The sequence below is a fragment of the Gavialis gangeticus genome, unplaced genomic scaffold (genome assembly GCF_001723915.1).
Source record: "Gavialis gangeticus isolate Ggan-Ray unplaced genomic scaffold, GavGan_comp1, whole genome shotgun sequence".
Taxonomy (NCBI): Eukaryota; Metazoa; Chordata; order Crocodylia; family Gavialidae; genus Gavialis; species Gavialis gangeticus.
In genome coordinates, this window is record NW_017729022.1 from 169723407 (window position 1) to 169737858 (window position 14452).

General features: G+C 40.9%; 1 protein-coding gene across 1 annotated transcript in view; it reads left to right on the forward strand.

Moving 5' to 3' along the window:
- Positions 1-14452, forward strand: part of MARK1 (microtubule affinity regulating kinase 1) — a 104837-nt gene that overhangs the window by 54571 nt on the left and 35814 nt on the right. Inside the window, exons 7-10 of the mRNA XM_019516478.1 lie at positions 6791-7027; positions 7111-7230; positions 12644-12743; positions 13343-13455. Coding sequence (XP_019372023.1) covers positions 6791-7027; positions 7111-7230; positions 12644-12743; positions 13343-13455 — 570 coding nt within the window. The remainder of the gene's footprint in view (positions 1-6790; positions 7028-7110; positions 7231-12643; positions 12744-13342; positions 13456-14452) is intronic.

The window sequence follows — 14452 nt, forward strand, 5'->3', positions numbered from 1 at the left end:
TTCTGGAAACATAGTGTCCAGGATGTGCGACATCAGGAAGTTCTTGGTGCCAGCTGCCTCACCCAGACTGGCTCTTAGGATGTGACACTTCCTAAATGATACTTCTGTGTTTACAGAAGAACTTACTCTGTTGCACACAGCTAGACCAAAGTCCTTAAAAAGGCAATAGCAAGACTGGTAGTTCTTTAGTGTAAGTAGTTCTTTATATAACATTCTGTAAATAAAAAAGTGGTGTTTCCACATTACAGACCACCTCAAGATACTACTAGCAGGTCACCTGATGCTTCAGACACAAGCTGCAGTGTTCAACCAATAGCTTCAGCAGCTGCTTGATATGCACAATATGCTTCCTTTCCAAAGAAGAAAACAGCTTCCCTGCTTAAAACATGTATCCCTGTAATGTGGGGACTGATGTTTGGGGAAACAGGTGTGTGTTGTATATGAAAAAATATGGTATTTCTCTTCCCAAGCACCTGCCACTGCCCCAGCCATACTCCCTCCAGCAACATGGGAGTCTCAATCTCTACCCTCCCCCCTCCCCCCCCAACAGACTTACTGGCAAGGTGCTGCTCTCCAAACTGTTGGGCTGCATTCCTGGCTGAATGCATGCAGTGGAAAGGCATATTTTGCCCAGAAGCTCATCGTAACACCTCACAACAAGTTGGTCCAGGTAAAAGGTACTGACTAGCTTTGTAAGTTTTACTTATAATTGAAAATTATGACAGAAATGTAGTTTGAACATGCGTTTTCTCTGAAATATACCTGCTATTTTGAATTGTGCTTTTATGCTTCTATGACATGGGAACTGAATCGAACAAAGGAAAAAAATGTGTATTTGGAAATACTGAAATGGAACCCTCTCTCATCTGTCTCTCATATTTACCAAGAACAGTTGCTGAATGGGGAAAAATTTTCACAGCAGAAAGTATATGTATGTACACTAACATGTAACGTTCATCAGCGTGTCCCACTGTAGGGTACAGCATTTTCAGCGAAAGTGTAAGTGTCAGTGTTGCCCAGTGTCACAACTGTTTGCAGTGGCTGGGCCTCTAGAAAAATCAGAGAAGTTAAGGATTAACCAGTAAGTAGGAGTGTATGTAACCTAAAGATTACTTCATTTTTGCAGTGTCAAGAACCTATGCTGTGGAGAATAAATTTTTGAGGCTAAAGTCTAAGCTGTGAATAGACAAGTATACCTTTGTTACAGGGCTTAAAAGGAGGCACCATCAATTTACTCTAGTGAAATTGTTAAAAGAAATTCCAGCTTTAATGTTATAAAAATCTTGAAAGATACTTTTAGAAGCAAGCAAACAAAATTTTTCATCTTTGTTTATTTTTTTCGTTCATTGTCTTTATCCCCTTTCCTAAATCCATCTAATTAACTCCTTTTGGTTAGAAATATTCTTTTCTCAAGAATATCTCGGTATGAATTTTAAATTTTAGTTCAAAACTACATTATCTGGATGAATCTCTTCCCACCAAAATCTAATTGTATGGCTAAGAGCCTTCCTGGTCTGTAGTGAGAGTAATGATTGAAGCCTTAATCTCACTTTATAAAATCATGGAATCAAAGAATTATAGGATTGGAAGGGACTTCAAGAGATCATCTAATCCAGTGGTAATCAACTTGTTTTTTGTTTTTGTTTTTGGCTGGATGGGCAGTACCCAAACTGTCCAGGGGCTGGATCTGGCTGCTGGTCCCAATCTGGCATGGAGTGGTTGTGTCATGGGCCCATTTAGCCATACAGAGGGGGCATCCTGGCTCCTACCTGCCCCTGAGGGGGGAAGGGGGCTTGACCAGGCCCAGCAGTGGGGTGGGGGGAGGGAAGGCTTGAGCCAGCCCCAGCCCAGCCCTGTGGAGGAGAGAGGGAATGGCCTTGCCTCATCCAGCTGCAGGGGTGGGGACGTGACCTGGCCCCAGCCTGCTGCATGGAATTTGGGAATTGAGCAGTGGGGGAAAATGGTTGTATTTATTGTCACTGCTTCCCTGCCATCAAATTTCCCAATCTGTGGAGAGCCCCTCAGGCTGGATACCAATGCTCCGTGAGCCATATATGGCCCACAGGCTGGAGGTTGAGCACCCTGACCTAATCCAATCCCCTGCAGTGATGCCAGATCAAGTAGACTTAGACCATGTCTGACAGAGGTTTGTTTAACCTATTCTTAAAACCTCCAGTGAAAGAGATATTCCATAACATCTTCTGGTAACATGTTAAACCACTCTAAGAGTTGATAAGTTTTCCCTTCATAGCCAACCTAAATGTTTTGCTGTCGCTTGGGTAGATTTCTTCTTTTCCTTCCTTCATTGGACATTGAGAACAATTGGTCACCATCCTAGTTATAATAACTTTCAATACATTCCAATATTATCATGTCCCCTCTGTCTTGTCTTTTCTAGGCTGAACAAATCCAAGTCATTCAACCTTTCCTTATAATCACGTTTTGTAAACCTCTTATTCTTCTTGCTCTCTCTTGATTCTCTCACTTTGGTGTATATTATTCCAGATGAGATTTCACCAATACCAACTTGAGTAGAGAAATTGCCTCCCTTATCACAGGTGCAGCTCTCTTTTAATACATCTTAGAATGAGATTTAGCCTTACTCTGCAACAACAATATAGTTGACTCCTCCCTAGTTCTTGATACATAGTTACTCTCAGATTCTTTTCTATGTGGCCTTAACCAGTGCCAAATTTAGATTTGCACACTTGAGTTCTCCTTTATATATTTGGCATTTTATTGAATTTCATCAGGTTTATTTCAAACCACTTCTCCAATTTATCAGTTATTTTTAGTTCTTATCCTGTCTTTCAAATTGCTTCTAACCTCCCTAAGATTGTTGTCAACCACACACATTTTAGAAGCATGAAGAGTGAAGCAAAGAAGGCATTCAATCTTTTCTGCATCATCTATAATTTGCTCTCACTCCTGAGTTAAATAATAAACTTTTTAGTCTTCCTTTTGCCTCTAATGTATTATGAAACCTAGTAGCTTTCCTTCCCCGTGCCCTGAAATGAAAAAAATATGCCCCAGTGTATTACAGTAGTTTACTGAGCTGTTTATGGTCTGCTGTTTTGCTTTTCCAGTAGATATTCAGGTAATTTAAAATCTCCTATTTTCACCAAGTTGTCTTTTGGATGCTTCTGCTTTGTTGCTCAACAAATATCTTATGCACCTCCCATTTCTGAGTATGTGATCCATGATATCAACACTTTCTTTTTCCCTTTTATCTTCACACGAAAAACACTCAGCAAATCTATTCTTTCCTGTTGAACTTCAGAGTAATACAATCCTTGCTACATGGTATAACACCCATTTTATTTGCCTGCCTGTTGTTCTCAAACAAGTTATACCTTGCTTTACCAATATTTTAGTCCTGTCATTTAGTTATGTCATTTTTGTTGCTCAAATGAGACTGATAATTCTTCCTATTTATGCCCCATACTCCTGACATCAGCATAGAGATTTGGCAGATGGTCTGTTACCCTCACTTGTGTCCCTTATCACCCTGTTGCAGATTTCCCACCAGATTCCAGCCTTATGTCTAGATCACTGTTGTGTACAGTTGTTGCTTTTATTTTCTTTTAACTTGAGTTCTGGGCTTTTTTCGCCAGTTGCTCTCAGACCTAGTTTTAAGCGTTACTTGGTGTCCCAAGATACCCTTCCCCCTCCACAGAAAGTGAACCTTTTCTCTTGCCATTTCTGCTATGTCAGATCTTGTGCCACAGCTGAGAAGGTAAAGCCACCTGTATCAACTTCCATTTTAGTCTTTGTCTGGGCCTTCACTGGTGAAGCAGTATTTTCTATCCCAAATGAACAGGTGGCTGTGGGAAAGCTCACCTGGCTTAACTCCTCATCTCCTAACTGCCTCAGTTTCTCTGTTTCTCTTGGATCTCCAAAGAAGTTTCATTAGGAGCAATGCCAATCAAAGCTTTGGGGGTCAACATTTGAAGAAAACAAATTATTCCCTTTTTGCCAGTTTTAGCCACACTTTGTCTTATTCCTCGTAGATAGAAAATGCCCCGTCGTTTTCAGTTGGAGGAGAAGCTTTAGTGTCTGCTTGAAATCAATGCTATACAGTACCCCTGTAGTCTTGTTAAGACGTTCCATTACTGTTTATTTACCTCCCAGTCTTCATGGCTAGGGATGGACATTACACATAAACCAGTTTAAGTGATCAGAAACTGGCTTAAACCTGTAACAGAACAGATGTTCAGTGCACATAAACCAATTTGAAAATGGCTGAGACCAGTTGAAGATAAACCTTGTTGAATGTCGTATCAGACTTAACTGATTTGGGTCAAACTGGTTTATACAATGTCTGTCCCAGACCCCTTGCTGGTTTAAGGTTTTAAACTAGACTCTCCCAGCGTCCTGGCATACTCTCTGGGCTGGGTGGGGCTCGCTGGCAGGAGCGATGCATAGGGGTGCACGGGGGTGCCAGTGCACCCCCTGTCTGGCCGTGCTCCCTGTTTCACCAGCTGGCAAGAGGGCAGGCAGGAGCACCAGTGCTCCCCTGTGAGCACCAACCAGGGAGCGGGGCCACCAGCAAAAACGGCCATGCCGCTTCTGGAAGTAGCTGCGGGAGTTCTGGAAGTGGCATGGCTGCTTTTACAGTGGGTGAAATCGGCCATATGATCGGCTGCTGGGGGACATCCCCCCCATCCCCTGGTTGCTGACTGGTGTCGGGGGGGCATGTGCTCCCCTGATTCAAGAGGCACCAGACACCCATGCTCTCTGGTCCACACCAAAACTGGCCTCTCCCCTCTGCTCCCTGGCTGGAGCTTGGCAGAGACTTCAGGCATCTGCCTGGCTTCCCCCTGGTCCCCACCTCCCCTCCACACTCCCTGCTAAGCAGGGATCCCCCGTCCCCTCTGCCTAACACAGACACTTCTCAGCATTAGCTAGCAGACCACATGCTGGCTACAGGCTGTGCTGTGGCAGACAGGACAAAGACAACATCAGCAGGTAGCTGGTAATGTCCCTCTGTTGTTTTTGCATGGGGTGATAAACACTGAATTATCAAATTTCCTGCTGGGCTGGTCAGAAGGGGGGAGGGGGGAAGCCCCTCCCTAATCAGAGTGTCCTGCCAGGGCCTGGCCACAGCCCCCTTAGCTCAGCATAGTGTTAGGAAATGGAGGGCTGGTCTAGCACCCCCCGACTTCTAGCCTGAGCCACTGCAGGCATGTGCCTGCATTTCTGGTATGTCTTTGCAATTGCAAACTGATTCAGTCTAGCCAGGTTAGACTAACCTGCAAAGATTGAATCAATTCAGGCTCAGGTTTTTTGAATGTGTGTCCCTAGCCCATGAGTATATGACCTACCTCAAATTTAACTTTTGTCAAATGCATCTTGTCCATGTAGAAGCATATATTCAATATATTAATACCATGCATATGTATGTGAAATTGCAGCATGTGATATGTTTATTTTCTCTTTTTGACAGCCTTATCTGCTCATATTCTCAGGGGTATCCTAACAGTTTGAATAACCACTCTAATGGAAACTGCCCCATTTTAAATCAGTTTTCCAGAGATTAATTTCCTCCAAAATTGCATCTGAATGAGGCTTAAGACCAAAGTACTTGCTCCTGGAAGATTAAACGTTGCTCTAGCTTTACAGTCTTGCAGTATATGTATCTTGAGTTATTCCAGGGATAGATTTGGGCGCTTCATGCCATTGGAAATAGAAGATTTCCAGCTTCCCAATAGGATTCCACACTTCAAATGAAGCTGCATAAAGTTCCAAAATATGAAACTTCAGTACATCCACTGAATTTTTTTGGATGCAGTTTTGTTCGAGATTCATTTTAGCAGTTCTCTGTAATTTTACATTTGTCTTCCTTTGAGCCCTACATGGTTGCACTTATTTTAACTCAGTACCTAGTTTTACAAGGGGAAATAAATTGTCATCAAAAGATTTCTGAACAATTTTACTTGCAAAAACTTTTAGATTAATTTGAATTGTTTGACACACTTAAAAGATAATGGTAAAACAATTTTCTCCAATTTGTTTTAGATTTGACCTGCATATTTGACCATGGCTTTACAGTTACTGAGTTGTGCTCTTCCTTATTCAAGCTGATTAAACTTTTTTTATAGCACTCATCATGTGTTGTGCCATGGGATTATATACTACTTAAGTGCTGCAACTTCAACTGAGATTTTAGTTGCTGTTAAAGAATACCATATAACAGTTGCAGAGATGAATCTTTGGCAGAGGATACTGACATGAGATGTAAAAAGTACATTTGAATATCTATTTTCAGAGCAAAACAGAGAAGATCTGCTCTGTAGTATCTTGAACTTCCCTTCTTTCCAGTAAACACACTGTAAACACAGTAAAATGAACAGGGGCTCAAATTGTCCTGTATGGAAACAAATGGCTTAGTGAATATGTTTAGAGCTGAGCATTTGTTCTGGAAAATCTAGTATTTACAAGTCTGGTGCTTAGATTTCTAAGTAATTGTAAACTGACCCTGAAACAACACTAGTTACCTTTTGCACATGGGTAGCCAATTTTAACTTTTGTCTATTTTACACCTGACAATAAATATATTAGGTACTGTGAATCTTTAGTATTTTACTGTTTTTCTACTTTTGACCTTTGAATCGGGTACCATATTTTGTACAGGAACACTCCTTTCCAGAGGAATTCGTTCCTTTTATTCTCAAAAAAAAAAATAGCATCGTGCATTTTAGAAAACGTAACCTTTCTTCTTTCTGTCAAGTGATCTTGTGTCTGCATCTTATATTAATTGCCCATGTTTTTCTTTCAATATTTTTCTCAGGCAGAAAACCTTCTACTTGATTCAGACATGAACATTAAAATTGCAGACTTTGGTTTTAGTAATGAATTTACAGTTGGTAATAAGCTGGACACATTTTGTGGAAGTCCTCCCTATGCTGCTCCTGAACTTTTCCAGGGAAAGAAATATGATGGCCCAGAGGTGGATGTGTGGAGCCTTGGAGTCATTCTTTACACGCTAGTCAGTGGATCATTGCCATTTGATGGTCAGAATTTAAAGGTACAGTTAAGATTTGAAATCTGCATGTCTACTCTCTAATTTTTTCAGTGTCAGCAATACATTTTTTTCATTTTTTTTTTAAGGAACTGAGGGAGCGAGTATTAAGAGGGAAATACCGTATTCCATTCTATATGTCCACAGACTGTGAAAATCTACTTAAAAAACTACTAGTCTTGAATCCAGTAAAACGAGGCAGCTTGGAAGTAAGTAATTTCATCTTTGTTTAAGAAGTGAACTCCAGAACTGTTAAGATACTTTAAATTCAGAATAAAATGTGGCATTTTCCTTCCTTAAGAAAAGATACAATTTATTTGTTAGAGGCCTCAAATTCTCAGGCAGGTACAGCAGTAGAGCAGTGCAGTTGGATATGGGGAAAAGGCAAGAGATGAAGAAGTCTTTTTCTTCATTTTTGGGTGATCGGTTTTTGGCATTGGTTCAAAGGTGGGGAAGTATCAAATAGAGCTGTAGTTAGCTTCTCTTTGTAACAAATTTGTTTTGAGAACACCCAAGCACCCAGGCCAGTGCAAAGCAACACCATGAGAACTCTTGCCGTGCCATAACTTCCAGCCTAAGGAGGGTGGGGGCCATTTGAGTAGCTTTGTCTAGAAGAGGAAATGAGTTTTCATTTGTCTGTCATTATAAACATGAATATTAAGAGCCAGTAGACTGTCAAACTCAGGAGTTATTGGCTATTTTTTCTTAATTTTGTTTGCTCTGAATTTTTGCTTGGCAGTAATTTATTTCTAGTTACCTGAGAGTTTAGCTAATTCTGTGCTCTGTCAGCTAATGAAAATGCGAAGTAGCATTGTCATGTGGATTTGCTTTTAAAGCACCTGCCAGATTACTAGTTGTTTCCCAAGAAAAGTCATTTGCCTGTTCAGTCAGGTGCTTTAAAGGCAATCATTTATTCAGCCAACTTAATTTAAAAAAGAAGGAAAAAAAAGTACTTCTCAAATGGCTGAAGCACTGACTTGACATGCTATAGTGGAGCTTGGCAGCATTTTTGCAGCAGGCGGCTGCTTTGAACAGAGCTTATTTTTGAGCACATGCTGCTACCAGTCTGGCCTACTCTGGTGCCAGACCCGCAGTCGTCACGTCCTGTCTGCACCCCCATCTCCCCCCTCCATGCTGGCATTTCTGCTCTCTGTTGCCAAGGCAAAGCCCATGGCAACAAAATGCTTTGGATGCCCCTTCCACCCCCTTGTTCTGCAGGGTGGGTAAAATAGCCTGTGGGCCGTAGGCTGCCAACCCATGTTTAGACTTCATGTTTGATTTGCATAGAGATTCATACCACAAGTTTCAAATATGTTTTTGATTTGCTTTTGGAGCTCTGCAACAAAGAGAGACTATTGAAAATAGGACTGTTACTAGCAAATAGGCCAACAATTGGCAATGAAAAAAGTCAATGATGAAATAGTTCTAGAGATGCAATCTGTATTATTAGTCACCCGTGAACTTTTTTCATTTCCAAATGTATGCTTTCATAGCAGTGGATACTGTTCTAAAGAATAAATACTATTTAAACTTCTTTTTCTTTCTAGTGTGGTGATTTGTGCTTTCTGGCATATACTCAATACGATCCAGGATGCATTTTCATAGGGAGCTGTTCTGTGCATAACTTTCTTTCAAGTTGGTTTTACTTTTTGACTGGTTAAAAAAAGTATTTTTTATTTCAGAATAATTACGTTCAACAGGTTATGGGGCAGGTAATGGTGTGTAACTTGCTTGTTGCTTGTCAGAAATTATATCTAGATATTCGTGCCTGAAGAATGTGGTATAAGAGCTTAGTGGAAGAAACTGAAGGATTGGTTTCAGAGTGATTGGCTTCTTTCCAGGTTTCCATTTATTAGTTTATGTTCAGAAATTAGGTCATCTTTATAAAAGTTTAGCAGGTTCACACGTGGGAATACCAGTTCTTTAAAACATGGAGGCCAAACTTGGCTTCTCACTATAGATATGATAATCAACTAAATTTGGTCTTTGAAATGCTTCTTTGTTACTGTGGGGTGGTGTTAATGGCAGCATCACTGGAGCGTAGCATATTAGTTGTTGCCAAATAGGTAAAACAGTGAAGTAAAAAAGTAAGAATCAAGGGTCTGAGGCAGATTTGAAATGAATATTAGGAATATGAAATGAATATTAGGAAATAATCCATCATCTCATTGGAGGAGGAGAGCTGTCATAAATGGGTTTTCTTACTAATAGGTTACGAAGTATTTGAGGTAAAAGGAATAGGTTAAGTGATTCTGCTTCTTTCCCTTTTAGGTATGTGTGACTGGTACACAATTGCTTTTAAATGCGTATTTCCACCAGTATGTGTATTTATAAGGGTTTTGGAAGGAAGTGAGCGTGTGAAAAATGTATGTATGTTTGGGCTTTTGAAAGTCTTCTGTTGAATCAACTTTGCTCTCTTAGTTAATGACTTATTGTTTCTGAGCTGTGCTCTATCACAGCCTGGTCTTGCGCTACTCAGTAGAGCTCTCCTTCATGCTGTCTCCCAGATCATCCAAGGGGATGTTTACCACTCACAATTACAGCAAAACTGGAACTAAAGAAGCATCTTTTAAATAGTACTTTAATCCTAAACTGGATCAGTTACATTTTACAAAGTTTGTGTAAGCCAGTGATTCTCAGCCAGAGTGTTATAGTACTGTGGGGTGCTTTGAGGCATTTTCAAGGTGTTGTGGGGTGCCATGCAATGTTAGCACAGTTCAGTGTGGAAATATGATTCACAAGATAAACCCAGAGATAACCAGTAGTAAGCTATACTGTGAAAAACATTTGCATGTATTGTGGTCTTTCTCAATTCTTTGCAGCTGAAGAATTGTTCTATTGGGTTTTTTTTGACAAGGGAATAATAAGGAAAGTCTTAAGCTGGCACTTTCCAAGGAGTACCTCAAGTCTAAAAGAGTTGAGAACTCCAGTGTAGGCTTTTTTAACATAGTTGCAGGAAAGATAGAAACACACTAGAAGTCTGAAACTGTGATTGCAAAGCATGCCAAACAGCAAAGGGAGGGACAAAGCTAAGAGAACTGCGTCAGAAGTTGTACAGATAAGAGAGATTTGAGAGATATAGGGGCAGGTAAATACCTGAAAGTACTTCAATCTCCTTTTTGAAACTAACAACATTCAAAATTAAATGTTAATTTAAAAAGGGTGAAGCAGGACATAACAAAAAAAACCCAGCGAAGTAAAATAAGAAAGGAAATTGCAACAAGACAGAGTTACAGATGTAGAGAAAAAGAAAATTATTATTTTTTGAGATGGTAGTCTCTCAAACCAGGGCAAAACATTAACAAAAGATGATCTTTCCTCAAACAGTAGATGAAATTAATTTTTGCACTGTCAGTTGAAATATGTTTTGGGTTGATGATCAGCCTTTTAGTGTCCTAACCAAGGTTATTTCCTATAATTAGTTGATCTCACTACAAATATTAGCTGTTCTCACCACAAACAGCAACACGGTAAAGCCTCTGAGGTAATGTGTTTAATAGTGGGAGACTAAGAATATAGAAAAATATTGAAGATAAAAACATCTTTGAAAGGTGGAGAACTAAAAAATGGACTTTTTATGCATAGATCCAAACAGCAAAGGAAGGGACAAAACTAAGGGAACTGCATCAGGAGTTGTATTAGTGTAAGCATATTGCTGAAAGATGGTACTAGGAGTGGGGGAGAAGCTGTTTTCTGTTGTCTAAAGAATAGTGGCTGTCAGTAGAAGCAGTTTGCTTTCTTATTCCTTTTGTATTTCACTACTGCCAAATTAAAGGATTCCAACCCCTTTTTTTCTGTTATGGCAAGGTTTTGCCCAGGGGGGTAAGGGGTTACAGGAGCCCCCTCATAGCTAGTACCTAGGATGGATGCCCCCCTCACATTCATCCTTTTCCAGTTCCTAATCAGTTTTTCATCATTGAATTAGTTATTGAACTGAATTAATTGAAGTAACTGAAATGAAGAAAATGAGTGTCTCCTGCACCTGCAGGTAGCTAATCAGTGACTTCCCCCAGTTCAGTGGTTTGACTTCCTTTATAACATTGACATATAGTGCTTAAATAGTATTTAAATTATTTTAATACTGTAGCATACCTAGGTCTTTAATATAGGTTGTCATAATTTTAAATTTAATTTTACATAGATTTATTTTTAATATGCGGGGGGTTATTTAATCCTGTATTTTAATCAGCCTGCTCAGGCAGTGCCATTGTGATGAAGTTTGGTGCTCAGGGCAAAGCTCGCAGCAGCAGCCCACCCTTGCCCTGCACACGGATCCAGGGGGGCACATTCCCCCCCACGCCTCCATGCTTGCCCAGGAGTGCACTTCTCCATCCCCGCGCACCTGCCAAATGAGCTGTTCACAGCTCTGTTCCACGTCCCACCCTGGCTAGGCAGCGCCTGTTGGTGCCCCTTTGCTTCAGCACCCAGGGCAGTTACCCCGCTTGCCCCTCCCCCCACTTGCTACAGCACTGTGCTCAGGCAACGTGTTTTTTACTCTTCTGTTTCCACTATTACTGCCCTGAGCCCACCTTTTAAATGCTTACAGTTTTTGCCTTAAAGACAAGCAGGCTAATATCTCAACCAATGTAATGTGCCTGTGTAAAGTTATAGGATATTATACCAATAGAAAGAATATAGTTAGCCATCTAGTTTCCACCCAGAATCAGGGAGCTAACACTTACAATTATTACTATTAGATGTTTAAGTTGTTATTATGGCAATCATGTAAAAAGACAACCCGTGCCTTTCTGTCCAACACTCAGATTGTGTTCAAGTTTATTAGCATAGTAGCAAGGAGCCCTGCTTATGGTCCAGGATCCAGTTGTAGCTGGGTACTCTACAACCACAGAATAAAAAGATATTCCAAGTTACGTTACAAATTTTGCATGCTCCTGATGCCCCTGGAAAACATTACTCTTAAGACATGATTAACTAGTCAATCACATCTTAAAGTGTTGCATGGCCAGACATCCAGGCAGTTAAATGGTTTAACAGAAAGCAAAACCACCCACAAAGTGTTTTGCACAAAAAAGTGTAGTAATTTTTGTTGCTGGTTTAAATTTCACCTTAAAATAAACATGTAGCTGGATGGACTGTATCAGGGCTCAAATGGGACCCAGTGCAGTCCCTGCCAGCCACTGATCAGCAGCTGGCTCTAGAGCCTTGCACCAGCCTGGTGGATCCCCAGAGGCAGACAACAATTAGCTGATTGTCTGGCACGTTTACCAGTGTAGAGGGAGTCTGGGATTATGATCCCTGACCAGCTCCCCCTGTACTGGCAGGTAGGGCACAACTGGGGTCTGATCCCCAATCCCAAAATCACATGTACTGCCAAGCATGTGCAATGTGGCAGGAGGCACAATTGTTGGGATTGTGGAGTGAATTCTGTCACACCTTTTAACTGAACGTTTTTGTAAAAGTGGCTAGTTTGCTGGCCAAGCATTTGTTCTGCCTCATGTGCATAGATTTGTGTTGGTTGATGCTGGAACCAAGAAATGTATTTTCTAAACCGGAATCAATCAAGCTTCCATTGAAGTGATTTACTCTAGTGGAATTTGGATCAAGTCCAGTTGATTGAATAAATAATTGAATTATTTAACGGAGGTTTGTTTCATTTCTTAGCAAATTATGAAGGATCGGTGGATGAATGTGGGCCATGAGGAGGAAGAATTAAAGCCATATACTGAGCCCGAACCAGATTTTAATGACACCAAAAGAATAGGTATTGTGTGGAAGTAAAGGATAAAATATTACCTTGCAAAAAATTATTTTAATTTTCTGAAGACTGGCATAAAACCTTATTATATAAGTGAACTGTATCTGCTATTTATTTAAATGAACTTATTTTTATAGTGGCCTTCCTTATAGATATTCTTACCTTGTTCTGTGCCAATGTATATACATATTTAATTAAATGGAATACATGGTAAAAATTTTCAAGAGAATACTGGTACTGAAAAAAATGAAGCTGTGTAAAAGAAGAAAGGATTTTTGTGGGCAAGACCTGAAGAAGGATACATTACATTCAAAACCTTGTCTAAGTGTTTTTCAACCATGCAGTTTGTCCAATAAAAGAAATCGCCCATGAAAATCCTTTCCTCCTGCATGCTTCCAGGACCATCGTGGGTCCAACATCACTCTAGTACTACCAGTGAAGCTGCAGCTATTTTAACGTTGAACAATAAATGAAATGTAGGTTCATTTGAGTTTTAAAATCATCAGTTACTTATTCTATATTCATTGTAAATTGCAGATTAATTTTGAACATTATTCCTGCCAAGAATAAATGTTGGGTTTTTTTTTTGTTTTTTTAACTTTTAGACATAATGGTCACCATGGGCTTTTCAAGAGAGGAGATCCATGAATCCTTAGTAAACCAAAAGTACGATGAAGTCATGGCTACCTACCTGCTTCTAGGTAGAAAACCAGCTGAAGTAAGTGTTATCTACTATATATCTGCCAATTAGAACTTTAAGTCTCATTGGATGAAATAAAATTGAGGTTTTTTTTTTCTCTTTTATGCCTTGCACAAGACTCTAAAAATTAGCTTGGGAGAGAGGATGGTTCTTTAATGTCCTAGCCTAGGGGTTCCCAACCCTTTATGCTGCGGACCAACAAACGTTCTAATTTACATATTTAAATTTAATTTTTACAGGGTCTTGGGGGTAGGGTTGTGAGGATCGGATCAGGTTGGGGCACTGAGGGACCCTGCAGGGGAGGGGGCTGGACAGGCAGTAGCCCAAGGGGACTCACCTGGGGCTGCCCAGGAAGAAAGGACTCTGCTGCTTTGCCTAGGAGCAAGCAGCAGAGCTGCCTCCCCATCCTCTGCCCTGGCCATTTTCCCACCCACATCCCTTGCTCCCAGCCATGAGCAGGGCTGGGGGGTCCTGCCCGGCCAGGTGCAGGCCTGGTACACAGGCACCACCTTGCCAGGTGCAGTCATGGCGGCAGAACGAGGTGCACACAGCTGGCTGCTCTGCCACCCAGCTTTAGCCCCGCACGCATGTGACTGCTGCCTGCTGAAGCCATGGCCTGGCAGCCAACTGCCTCCCTGTCCTCCGCCCTGGCGTCGTCCTTGTCCTCCGCCCCATCCTCCATGTCTGTCCCATCCTCCACACCATTGGGAACCCCTGTCCTCGCCATTCTTCTCAGGCCTCAATTAAGCGTAGTTAGCTAACAAGTAAAATGTTGTGGTATTAAGTTTAATGGTATTTAGAGAAAAGGTCAAGGAAGATAAAAGCCATGACACCAAAGCTCAGGATTTGAGTTCTTTTGGCAGTTTTGGAAAGTGCCCCAGCACTTGCTTTCAAACTTAACTGTAGGCAACACTACCTATTATGTAAATTAAAAATCAAGGGATTGAGAGAGATCTAGATATTCTTCCTTACTGTGAAAGGGTTTACTGAGGTTCTGATACAAAGTCTGTTGAAA